At 42.1% G+C, this 13096-nt stretch overlaps 1 protein-coding gene across 1 annotated transcript; it reads left to right on the top strand.

Annotated features, from left to right (window-relative positions):
* The first annotated feature begins 4990 nt into the window (after positions 1–4990).
* LOC118372945 (parvalbumin beta 2-like) lies at positions 4991–7804 on the top strand. Its single transcript, XM_035758994.2, has 5 exons — positions 4991–5109; positions 6163–6226; positions 6527–6659; positions 6959–7068; positions 7402–7804. Exons 1-5 carry the CDS (start codon positions 4999–5001, stop codon positions 7425–7427), a joined length of 444 nt encoding a protein of 147 aa, XP_035614887.2. The 5' UTR covers positions 4991–4998; the 3' UTR covers positions 7428–7804.
* Positions 7805–13096: the final 5292 nt, after the last annotated feature.

Genomic DNA, 13096 nt, shown 5'->3' with positions numbered 1-13096 from the left:
ATGTAATTCTCTACCTGGTAAGTTATGTACCATAAAATATTAACGGATGAGGTTTCCAGTGCTAGATTTATTAAAAGGGTTTGGATAGTCTCTACACAACCATATAAATAGAATGATAACAAACTGATTCCCAAAGTTTATCCAGCTGGCTGTGAAATGCCTTCACACAAAAGCAAGAGGAAAAACTCAAGAGTGCCACCTGCTGCAGTATAAAACCCATTAGAAACATCCAACGTGGCACCCTATTCCCAATATGGTGCACTACTTTTGACCAGGGCCCATAGGGAAAAGGGTGCCATTTGGAACACAATGACATTCATCTGGTTAAAACACGTATGTATACTTGTATGTGGACCAACTGGCAAGTGTCTTCACTGACATTTTCAACCGCTTCATGACCGAGTCTGTAACACCGACATGTTTCAAGCAGACCACCATAGTCCCTGTGCCAAAGGAAGCGAAGGTAACCTGCCTAAATTATCACTGCCCCGTAGCACTCACGTCGGTAGCCATGAAGTGCTTTGAAAGGCTGGTCATGGCTCACATCAACTGTATCATCCCGAAAAACCTAGATCCACTCCAATTTGCATACCACCCCAACAGATCCACCGGTGACGCAATCTCAATTGCACCCCACAATGCCCTTTCCCACCTGGACAAAAAAATAAACACCTATGTGAGAATGCGGTTCAGTGTTCAACACCATAGTGCTCACAAAGCTCATCACTAAGCTAAGGACCCTGGGACTAAACACCTCCCGCTGCAACTGGATCCTGGACTTCCTGACGGGCCTCCCCCAGGTGGTAAGGGTCGGCCATAACACGTCAGCCACCCTGATCCTCAACACTGGGGTCCCTCAGGAGAGGGTGTTTAGTCCCCTCCTGTACTCCCTGTTCACCTACCACTGCGTGGCCAAACACAACTCCAACACCATCATTAAGTTTGCTGATGACACAACAGTGGTAGGCCTGATTATCGACAACGATGAGACAGCCTATAGGGAGGAGGTCAGAGACCTGGCAGTGTGGTGCCAGGACAACAACCTCTCCCTCAATGTGAGCTGATCCTGGACTACAGGAAAAGGCGGGCCAAACAGGCCCCGATTAACATTGACGGGGCTGTAGTGGAGCTGCTCGAGAGTTTCAAGTTCCTTGAGGTCCCATCACCAATGAACTATCATTGTCCAAACACACCAAGACAGTTTTGAAGAGGGCACGAGAACACCTTTTCCCCCTCAGGAGACTGAAAAGATTTGACATGGGTCTCCAGATCCTCAAAAAGTTATTCAGCTGCACCATTGAGAGCATCCTGAACGGTTGCACCACCGCCTGGTATGGCAACTGCTCGGTGTCTGACTGGAAGGCGCTACAGAGGGTAGTGCGTACGGCCCAGTACATCACCAAGCTTCCTAGCATTTTTCTCCCCAGGACCTATATACTAGTTGGTGTCAGAGGAAGGTCCAAATAATTGTCACAGACTCCAGTCACCCAAGTCGTATAATGTTCTCCCTGCAACCGCACGGCACTGGATCAAAAGGCTCCTTAACAGCCTCTACCCCCAAGCCATAAGACTGCTGAACAATTACTCAAATGTCCACAAAGACTACTTACATTGACACCCCCAGCACTGCGGCTACTCGCTGTATATTATTACCTCGACTAACCTGTACCCCCGCACATTGACTGGTTGTCATGTTTGTCGTAATGATTAGACCAAGGCGCAGCGTGATAAGAATACATTCTTCTTTAATTAAAAAAGAACACTTACACAAACTAACAAAACGAACGTGACGCTATGCTAAACCGAGTGCTGACATGCAACTACACATAGACAATAACCCACAAAACCAAAATGGAAAAATGGCAATCTAAATAGGATAAACAGCGGTCTCTGATTGGGAACCAATTCAGGCCACCATAGACCTACATATCCCTAGACATACCAAAACCCCATAGAATTACAACAAAAAAACTAGACAAGACAAAAACCCACATACCACCCTCGTCACACCCTGACCAAAATAATAAAGAAAACAATGATAACTAAGGTCAGGGTGTGACACCGGTACCCCCGTATATAGCCTCATTATTGTTATGAAATTTTCTTGTGTTACTTTTAGATTTGTTTTGTTTTGCTGGTAGAAATTAGGTAAACCGGATTTAAGTTTGCCTCCATTAAAGTCCCCGGCCACTAGGAGCGCTGCTTCTGGATGAGCATTTTCTTGTTTTCTTAAGGCCTTATACAGATCATTGAGTGTGGTCTTAGTGCCAGCATCTGTTTGTGGTGGTAAATAGACAGCTATGAATAATATAGATAAGAACTCTCTTGGTAGATAGTGTGGTCTACAGTTTAGCTCTATATTATCCGTCATCGTTCAGCCACGACTCGGTGAAACATAAGATATTTGTAACGCTCGTTGTCGGTGGAAGGAAGAGTGGACCAAAGCGCAGCGTGGAAAGTGTTCATGATATTTATTTACAAGAAACACTCAAACAAAAATAACAAATCCAAAAAACGAAAAGCGAACAGTTCCGTCAGGCACAGACACTAAACAGAAAATAACACCCCACAAAACCCAAACGGAAAATCACAACTTACAGTATATATGATCCCCAATCAGAGGCAACGATAGACAGCCGCCTCAGATTGGGAACCACACTCGGCCAAACCAACAAAGAAATAGAAAACATAGATATTCCCACCCTAGTCACACCCTGACCCAACCAACCATAGAGAATAAATAAGGATCTCTAAGGTCAGGGCATGACAATATTACAGTTTTTAATGTCCTGTTGGTAGGATAGTCTTAATCGTAGATTGTCCAGTTTGTTTTCCAATGATTGCACGTTGGCCCTTAATGCTGAGATAAGTGGTGGTTTACCTACTCATCTGCAAATTAATCTGCAAATTCTTACAAGGCACCCAGCCCTCCTCCCCTTTCCCCCCACCGTTTCTTCACACTGATGACGGGGATTTGGACCTTGTCTTGACGAAGCTTTATAACCTTTGCGTCTGACTCATTAAAGAAAAAAGTCTTCATCCAGTTCGAGGTGAGTAATCGCTGTTCTGATTTCCAGGAGATCTTTCGGGCATAAGATACGGTAGCAGCAACATTATGTACAAAATGAGTTACCAACAATGCGTAAAAACAAGCAATATAGCACAGATGGTTATAGGAGCCTGTAAAACGGCATCCATCCCCTCCAGCACCATTATATACAGAATTACAATGACACTGAGAAAAAGCAATCACATTCCTCAGCAAATAGGTCCCCAGTCAACATGTTGAACTGCCCAGGAGGGACCAGTACATCCAACTGTAGGGAAAGATGTGTGACAAGCTATTGAACAGATTCATGATTCCAGACGTTATTAGGCCCCAATTAGAGCTCTAGGAATTCATATTTTTCATGTGGTCTGGTATAATTTTGTCTTTTTTACTAAATGTGCAAATATTATATAACAATTACAACAACATATATAACAATTAAAACAACATATAAAATTGAATGTGACATTTTGGGTCAGATTTTGAATTATGTTGCTTGAGTTTTTTTGCTTTTATTTTCCTCATATATAATTTCAATTGTGTCAGCAGCACTTGGTGATTTACACACTAGTTAAAAGTCCAAGGAAGCCGTTTTTATCTCAATATCAAATCACTTCTGAGTAACAATTCATTACTTTACAGTGATTGTTTTCAATTGAAATGGTCAAAAATAAACAAAAATAGATTCATAGCAAAGAGCCATTTCTCAATCAAGAATTTTGCTAGGACTGTCTGGGAGTGGCCTGAGTGGGGAGGGGAAAATTGAAAACTAGCTGTTATTGGCAGAGAGGTTTGGAACTGTCTTTGTTAATAGTCTACTAACTAATCTATCGCCTGGTGATGTCCCCAGCCATTTCAAAACTCCATCCCAAAACAGTCTGACATTTCAGACAGTCTTTTCAAACAGCTCTTACACTAAAACTGCATGATCATCATTTTCACAATTTCATAGTATTATTCTAACCTTAAAGTGTGGAAAAATATATAAAACACAGGAAATCACATTTTTTACAGCAATGGGCCTTTAAATGGTGTTTTAAAACTATTAACATAAAAGACACATCAACACTACTATAATTAGCCTTTCAAGTAATTCAAATGTCTTTGTTTCCCTCTGCAACATAACACAGCACTCTACACCTACAGCAATACATCATAAACTCTACTTTTGTTCAACACTTAGGCTACATGAGCAACCACTCATTACAGACATTTTGCACATGCCAATAACTCATTAGAGCAACTCAGTTGTAAATTAGACCTTTGAACTGTTAAACTAAGTGGTTATTGATGCATTTTGTAAAGCAGACAGTAAAACATAAATAAAAACACAAGTAAGCATTTCACTGTTATGGCTTTTTCAATGTGTAAAGCTGAGGCGATATAAATGTAAAGGTCATTTCAGATTGAGTCGATATATGCATTGTTTATCGAGAATGCGGTCTATGCTACAGCAGAAACATTGTCTTTAAATTTCAATCACTCTGCAAAAGCTGAACTTCTGCGATGCGGATTGAATAGAGCCCTGTCTACTACACCTGTTGTTTACAAAGCATGTGACAAATAACATTTCATTTGAAATCTAAACATTTGAATTTTGTATTTTTTATATCACAGTAACGTTTGCGCACGTGCAGGTGCTCACTTGTGAACTTCGAAGCCAACAAAAGATTCAGACATCTGTGTGTAAAGTCTGGTTTTCAATAACTACAAAATCCAATTTACCTCATCACATCATCTGTATGGCTTTTCACAGGATATAAATCTGCATCGGCAGCAAGTATATTTCATCCATAGCAGAAGTGTATATTATTAGCCCGATTTAATATTAAGCATACAAGTACCTTTTAAGCATCTTCATGTATGTATATATAAATAGAAAGGACCCCGACTACTGGACACATTTTCAACCAACTGCTTTGCATGCGGTGTCTATTACATTACATCTCATGTTTCAGGTGAGTAGGATATATAAGGTCGAAGGCTTAGGCAGGGGGGGCCTACACCATTTGGCAGAATCATCTTTGCGAATCCACTCAAGCCTTAGAGCCAAACCTGAGGTGAGTCTGTTGCAGAGGGATAAATCTTAATCTTGTCAGGTCGACAACATCTTGCATGTATCTTCAACCCTTCGGCTTTACTACATCTTGCTATGGAACTGAACATGGAGGAAGCATCTACAATAAACGATATCTCAATTAAAGAAACTCAGGAAAAGTTTTTTGCCTTTGGAATAATCAAGGAACCAAACGGAAGGACATCATACAACTAAATCCCTAGGCTACATCATTGGGATGATATCCTTTATCATTCACTTCCTGCAAGTCTGGGCTTTGGAATAGAAGACCTTCCATCCTGATGCTCTCTGCTGTGTGAACCTATCCTAACCAAAAGAACCAAAACTAATCAAAAGAATGTGTCCTAGCCTATCCTAACCAAAAGAACCAAAACTAATCAAAAGAATGTGTCCTAGCCTATCCCAACCAAAAGAACCAAAACTAATCAAAAGAATGTGTCCTAACCTATCCTAACCAAAAGAACCAAAACTAATCAAAAGAATGTGTCCTAGCCTATCCCAACCAAAAGAACCAAAACTAATCAAAAGAATGTGTCCTAACCTATCCTAACCAAAAGAACCAAAACTAATCAAAAGAACCTGTCCTAGCCTATCCCAACCAAAAGAACCAAAACTAATCAAAAGAATGTGTCCTAGCCTATCCTAACCAAAAGAACCAAATCTAATCAAAAGAATGTGTCCTAGCCTATCCTAACCAAAAGAACCAAAACTAATCAAAAGAACCTGTCCTAGCCTATCCCAACCAAAAGAACCAAAACTAATCAAAAGAATGTGTCCTAGCCTATCCTAACCAAAAGAACCAAAACTATCCAAAATAATAGAACTTGATTTTCAGATGTTAATAACATAACAATAACTATGGTATTACCACTTATATTATTAGGAAATGCAATTGTTTAATATGGGTTGAGAGGTTCAATCTTCCAAATATCCAAGGACATAATGAAATCAGTAGTTTCAGTTGCTATACAGAAGCAGGTGAAGAACAGAATAACATTTGCTTTGCTGTAACTGATATTCTCTGCGTTCTACACAGCTAAACATGTCCTTCGCTGGTCTTAACGATGCTGATGTTGCTGCAGCCCTCGCTGCTTGCGCAGGTAAACCTCTTATAGATGCCTCAGTTCACTTTCACTCTCTAATTTCTGTCTGTCTGTCTGTCTGTCTGTCTGTCTGTCTGTCTGTCTGTCTGTCTGTCTGTCTGTCTGTCTGTCTGTCTCTCTCTCTCTCTCTCTCTCTCTCTCAATTCAATTCAATTCAAGGGGCTTTATTGGCATGGGAAACGTGTTAACATTGCCAAAGCAATGCAGACACAGCCATGGCCCACCAGCATCGTTCAGTGTAGTTGTAACTGTGAAATCCTCCTACAGCACTTTAATGGATACCTGATCTCCCCTCAGCTGCTGACTCCTTCAACCACAAGGCGTTCTTTGCCAAGGTTGGCCTGGCCAGCAAGTCTAACGATGACGTGAAGAAGGCCTTCTACGTCATTGACCAGGACAAGAGTGGCTTCATTGAGGAGGATGAGCTCAAGTAAGGACCCCTCTGATATTCCACTCATCCTCTAACACCTCTGATTCTGGTTTATGCCTGCTCTCTCATGCCTCACCAGGCTCACAGCTCCGATGCTGTGCTGAAAGGGAGAGTTTGATCATGTTCCTTAGAGTGAATGGGGGCTTGACTGATTGTTTAGTGTGGGGGGAAAAATACCTAACTTCAAACCTACCTCTCCGTATTTTTAGCTCAGCAAAATATGAGTGGAGAAGGAAAGCAGCAGGATAGTCTGTATTCATGATCTTTGCTCATTGCCTGCATGCGCTGTATCCATCCAGGCTGTTCCTGCAGAACTTCTCTGCTTCTGCCAGAGCCCTGACTGACGCTGAGACCAAGGCTTTCCTGGCTGATGGGGACAAGGATGGTGATGGCATGATTGGAGTTGATGGTGAGGACTATTCCTTTTGGAATTTTGGAGCATTCTTTCAACAACAAGACATGCATGTTCCTGGCAAGTCTTTGCAATTAACTGTTGAATAAGACGGCAGGGTAGCCTAGTGGTTAGAGCGTTGGTCTAATAACCGGAAGGTTGCAAGTTCAAACCCCCGAGCTGACAAGGTACAAATCTGTCGTTCTGCCACTAAACAGGCAGTTAACCCACTGTTCCTAGGCCGTCATTGAAAATAAGAATTTGTTCTTAACTGACTTGCCTAGTAAAATAAAAATAAATAAAAAAACATTATTGAACCATTGATATACATTTTTGTGTTCACATTTTCAGAGTTTGCTGCCATGATCAAAGGATAAATAAAGACCTGACCAACACATCTTGATCTGAAGGAACAACTTGACCCAAGACATCCCCCTTTTCATCTTAACACTTTTATACACGTGACTGTGCCTGTCTGAGATGCCACCCTATCCCATAGATAGTGCACTACCTTCACCCATTGCCGATGGGCAAAAGTAGTGCACTACATAGGGAATAGGGTGTCATATCAGACATAACCTGTGACTGTCTACCCATAGTGCATCTTTCTGTCCACTTTGAATGTAAATGTAGCATGGCTGTGTCTCCGCTGTCCTCGTTAATTTGAGTTTTGCTTTACTGTCAAATCAATGGTGCACTTTTTGGGAAATAGACATCGAATGATATAGAAGAGAATAAACGTTCTTTTTCAATATAGTGTCTCATCTTTTCTTAGGAGTTTGATTGAATTTCAGTAACACTCCATATGCAAGTACCTTTTAAGACAAGAGGGGAATTTTGTCATCACCTGACCCACTTTAATAGAGCTTTTCTCACAATACTGATCTGAACTGAACCAAGCCAAACCAAGCTGTACTGAGCTGGCCTAGTTACAACATCCCCCATAGTTGCTGAAAAGGACAATGTGGAAAAAAAATATCGAAACCAGCATAGATTGACTCAGTAGGATAGTGCGAAGTGGATATAAGCGGAGCATCCGCTATTTATAATCAAAATGATCACCACATACAGTAGAAACTGAGGTGAGGAGATGAGAGGTCAATGTTTGAACTGGAATAGTCATGTCATATAGTAGCGAACAAGTGGTTAGTCATGTATATTTCTGTCACTAAGACCTAAATCTAACTTTCAGTTACTTGAAAATGAGATAATCTCCAAAATATACATTTGAAGTCAGAAGTCTACATACACTTAGGTTGAAGTCATTAAAACTCGTTTTTCAACCACTCCACAAATTTCTTGTTAACAAAGTATAGTTTTGGCAAGTCGGTTAGGACATCTACTCTGTGCATGACAAGTCATTTTTCCAACAATTGTTTACAGACAGACTATTTCACTTCTATAATTCACTGTATCACAATTCCAGTGGGTCAGAAGTTTACATACACTAAGTTGACTCTCCCTTTAAACAGCTTGGAAAATTCCAGAAAATTATGTCATGGCTTTAGAAGGTTCTGATAGGCAAATTGACATAATTGGAGTCAATTGGAGGTGTACTTGTGGATGTATTTCAAGGCCTACCTTCAAACTCAGAGCCTCTTTGCTTGGCATCATGGGAAAATCAAAAGAAATCAGCCAAGACCTCAGAAAAAGAATTGTAGACCTCCACAAGTCTGGTTCATCCTTAGGAGCAATTTCCAAACACCTGAAGGTACCACGTTCGTGTGTACAAACAATAGTATGCAAGTATAAACACCATGGGACCACGCAGCTGCCATACTGCTCAGGAAGGAGACGCGTTGTGTCTCCTAGAGATGAACGTACTTTGATGAGAAAAGTGAAAATCAATCCCAGAACAATAGCAAAGGACCTTGTGAAGATGCTGGAGGAAACAGGTACAAAAGTATCTATATCCACAGTGAAACGAGTCCTATATCGACATAACCTGAAAGGCTGCTCAGCGAGGAAGAAGCCACTGCTCCAAAACTGCCATAAAAAAAGCCAGACTACGGTTTGCAACTGCACATGGGGACAAAGATGGTACTTTTTGGAGCAATGTCCTCTGATCTGTTGAAACAAAAATATAACTGTTTAGCCATAACGACCATCGTTATGTTTGAAGGAAAAAGGGGGAAGCTTGCAAAACCAAAGAACACCATCCCAACCGTGAAGCACGGGGGTGGCAGCATCATGTTGTAGGGGTGCTTTGCTGCAGGAGGGACTGGTGCACTTCACAAAATAGATGGCATCATGAGTGAGGAAAATTATGCGGATATATAGAAGCAACATCTCAAGTCAGGAAATTAAAGCTTGGTCGCAAATGGGTCTTCCAAAATGACCCCAAGCATTTTTTTATTTTTTTATTTTTTATTTCACCTTTATTTAACCAGGTAGGCTAGTTGAGAACAAGTTCTCATTTGCAACTGCGACCTGGCCAAGATAAAGCATAGCAGTGTGAACAGACAACACAGAGTTACACATGGAGTAAACAATTAGCAAGTCAATAACACAGTAGAAAAAAAAAAAAAAAAAAAATGGGCAGTCTATATACAATGTGTGCAAAAGGCATGAGGAGGTAGGCGAATAATACAATTTTGCAGATTAACACTGGAGTGATAAATGATCAGATGGGCATGTACAGGTAGAGATATTGGTGTGCAAAAGAGCAGAAAAGTAAATAAATAAAAACAGTATAAAAACAGTATGGGAATGAGGTAGGTGAAAAGGGTGAGCTATTTACCAATAGACTATGTACAGCTGCAGCGATCGGTTAGCTGCTCGGATAGCTGATGTTTGAAGTTGGTGAGGGAGATAAAAGTCTCCAACTTCAGCGATTTTTGCAATTCGTTCCACCTCAGTACCTCCAGGCTCTGATCAGGCCCTACACCCAAACAAGGGCACTGCGTTCATCCACCTCTGGCCTGCTCGCCTCCCTACCACTGAGGAAGTACAGTTCCCGCTCAGCCCAGTCAAAACTGTTCGCTGCTCTGGCCCCCAATGGTGGAACAAACTCCCTCACGACGCCAGGACAGCGGAGTCAATCACCACCTTCCGGAGACACCTGAAACCCCACCTCTTCAAGGAATACCTAGGATAGGGTAAGTAAGGGTAGGTAATCCTTCTCCCCCCAACAAGATTTAGATGCAAGTGGCTGTTCCACTGGTTGTCATAAGGTGTATGCACCAATTTGTAAGTCGCTCTGGATAAGAGCGTCTGCTAAATGACTTAAATGTAAATGTAATGTAAATGTTCCAGTCACAGGCAGCAGAGTACTGGAACGAAAGGCGGCCAAATGAGGTGTTGGCTTTAGGGATGATCAGTGAGATACACCTGCTGGAGCGCGTGCTACGGATGGGTGTTGCCATCGTGACAAGTGAACTGAGATAAGGCGGAGCTTTACCTAGCATGGACTTGTAGATGACCTGGAGCCAGTGGGTCTGGCGACGAATATGTAGTGAGGGCCAGCCGACTAGAGCATACAAGTCGCAGTGGTGGGTGGTATAAGGTGCTTTAGTGACAAAACGGATGGCACTGTGATAGACTGCATCCAGTTTGCTGAGTAGAGTGTTGGAAGCCATTTTGTAGATGACATCGCCGAAGTCGAGGATCGGTAGGATAGTCAGTTTTACTAGGGTAAGCTTGGCAGCGTGGGTGAAGGAGGCTTTGTTGCGGAATAGAAAGCCGACTCTGGATTTGATTTTTGATTGGAGATGTTTGATGTGAGTCTGGAAGGAGAGTTTGCAGTCTAGCCAGACACCTAGGTACTTATAGATGTCCACATATTCAAGGTTGGAACCATCCAGGGTGGTGATGCTAGTCGGGCATGCGGGTGCAGGCAGCGATCGGTTGAAAAGCATGCATTTGGTTTTACTCGCGTTTAAGAGCAGTTGGAGGCCACGGAAGGAGTGCTGCACACTTCCAAAGTTGTGGGAAAATGGCTTAAGGACAACAAAGTCAATTTATTATAGTGGCCATCACAAAGCCATGACCTCAATCCAATAGAAAATGTGTGGGCAGAACTGAAAAAGCGTGTGCGGTCAAGGAGGCCTACAAACCTGACTCAGTTACACCAGCTCTGTCAGGAGGAATGGTCCAAAATTCACCCAACTTATTGTGGGAAGCTCGTGGAAGGCTACCCGAAAAGTTTGATCCAAGTTAAACAATTTACAGGCAATGTTACCAAATACTAATTGAGTGTATGTAAACATCTGACCCACTGTGAATGTGATGAAAGAAATCAACGCTGAAATAATTAATTCTCTCTACTATTATTCTGACATTTCACATTCTTAAAATAAAGTGGTGATCCTAACTGACCTAAGATAGGGAATTTTTACTAGAATTAATTGTCAGGAATTGTGAAAAACTGAGTTTAAATGTTTATTTTATTTATTTATTTAACCTTTATTTAACCAGGTAGGCTAGTTGAGAACAAGTTCTCATTTGCAACTGCGACCTGGCCAAGATAAAGCATAGCAATTCAACACATACATGGAATAAACAAAACATACAGTCAATAATACAGTAGAACAAAAGAAAACAAAATAGTCCATATACAATGAGTGCAAATGAGGTAAGTTAAGGAAATAAATAGGCCATGGTGGTGAAGTAATTACAATATAGCAATTAAACACTGGTAGATCGGCAGAAGATTAATGTGAAAGTAGAGATACTGGGGTGCAAAGGAGCAAGATAAATAAATAAATACAGTATTTTTGCAGTTCGTTCCAGTCATGGGCAGCAGAGAACAGGAAGGAAAGACGACCAAAGGAGAAATTGGCTTTGGGGGTGACCAGTAAGATATACCTGCTGGAGCGCGGGCTACGAGTGGGTGCTGCTATGGTGACCAGTGAGCTGAGATAAGGCGGGGATTTACCTAGCAGAGACTTATAGATAACCTGTAGCCAGTTGGTTTGGTGACGAGTATGATGCGAGGGCCAACCAACGAGAGCTTACAGGTCGCAATGGTGGGTAGTGTTTGGGGCTTTGGTGACAAAACTGATGGCACTGTAATAGACTGCATCCAGTTTGTTGAGTAGAGTGTTGGAGGCTATTTTATAGATGACATCACCGAAGTCGAGGATCGGTAGGATGGTCAGTTTTACGAGGGTATGTTTGGCAGCATGAGTGAAGGATGCTTTGTTGCGATAAAGGAAGCCGATTCTGGATTTAATTATGGATTGGAGATGCTTAATGTGAGTCTGGAAGGAGAGTTTACAGTCTAACCAGACACCCAGTTATTTGTAGTTGTCCACGCATTCTTAGTCAGAGCTGTCCAGATTAGTGATGCTGGACGGACGAGCAGGTGGGGGCAGTGATCGGTTGAATATCAGGCATTTAGTTTTACTTGCGTTTAAGAGCAATTGGAGGCCACGGAAGGAGACAGGCGAGCAGGTGGGGGCAGTGATCGGTTGAATAGCATGCATTTAGTTTTACTTGCGTTTAGAGTTGTCTGGCATTGAAGCTCGTCTGGAGGTTAGTTAACACAGTGTCCAAAGAGGAGCCAGAAGTATACAGAATGGTGTCATCTGCATAGAGGTGGATCAGAGAATCACCAGCAGCAAGAGCAACAGAAAATAGAGTCGGCCCGACAATTGAACCCTATGGCACATCCATAGAGACTACCAGATGTCCGGACAACAGGCCCTCCGATTTGACACACTGAACTCTATCAGAAAAGTAGTTGGTATACCTGGCGCGGCAATCATTTGAGAAACCAAGGCTGTCGAGTCTGCCAATAAGAATGTTGTGATTGACAAAGTAGAAAGCCTTGGCCAGGTCGATGAATACGGCTGCACAGTAATGTCTCTTATCGATGGCGGTTATGATATCGTTTAGGACCTTGAGCGTGGCTGAGGTGCACCCATGACCAGCTCTGAAACCAGATTACATAGCGGAGAGGGTACGGTGGGATTCGAAATGGTCGGTAATCTGTTTGTTATCTTGGCTTTCGAAGACCTTAGAAAGACAGGGTAGGATATATATAGGTCTGTAGCAGTTTGGGTCTAGAGTGTCACCCCCTTTGAAGAGGGGGATGACTGCGGCA

The sequence above is a fragment of the Oncorhynchus keta genome, chromosome 2 (genome assembly GCF_023373465.1).
Source record: "Oncorhynchus keta strain PuntledgeMale-10-30-2019 chromosome 2, Oket_V2, whole genome shotgun sequence".
NCBI lineage: Eukaryota > Metazoa > Chordata > Actinopteri > Salmoniformes > Salmonidae > Oncorhynchus > Oncorhynchus keta.
This window is presented reverse-complemented; position numbering and strand designations above follow the sequence as displayed.

What these genes read in the sequence shown, in the direction of transcription:
- LOC118372945 (XM_035758994.2), top strand. Translation starts at nt 4,999, where the DNA reads ATGTTTCAGGTGAGTAGGATATATAAGGTCGAAGGCTTAGGCAGGGGG. An exon ending in AGCCCTCGCTGCTTGCGCAG is followed by an intron (nt 6,227 to 6,526) that starts GTAAACCTCTTA and finishes ATCTCCCCTCAG; the next exon opens with CTGCTGACTCCTTCAACCAC. An exon ending in TGGCATGATTGGAGTTGATG is followed by an intron (nt 7,069 to 7,401) that starts GTGAGGACTATT and finishes TCACATTTTCAG; the next exon opens with AGTTTGCTGCCATGATCAAA.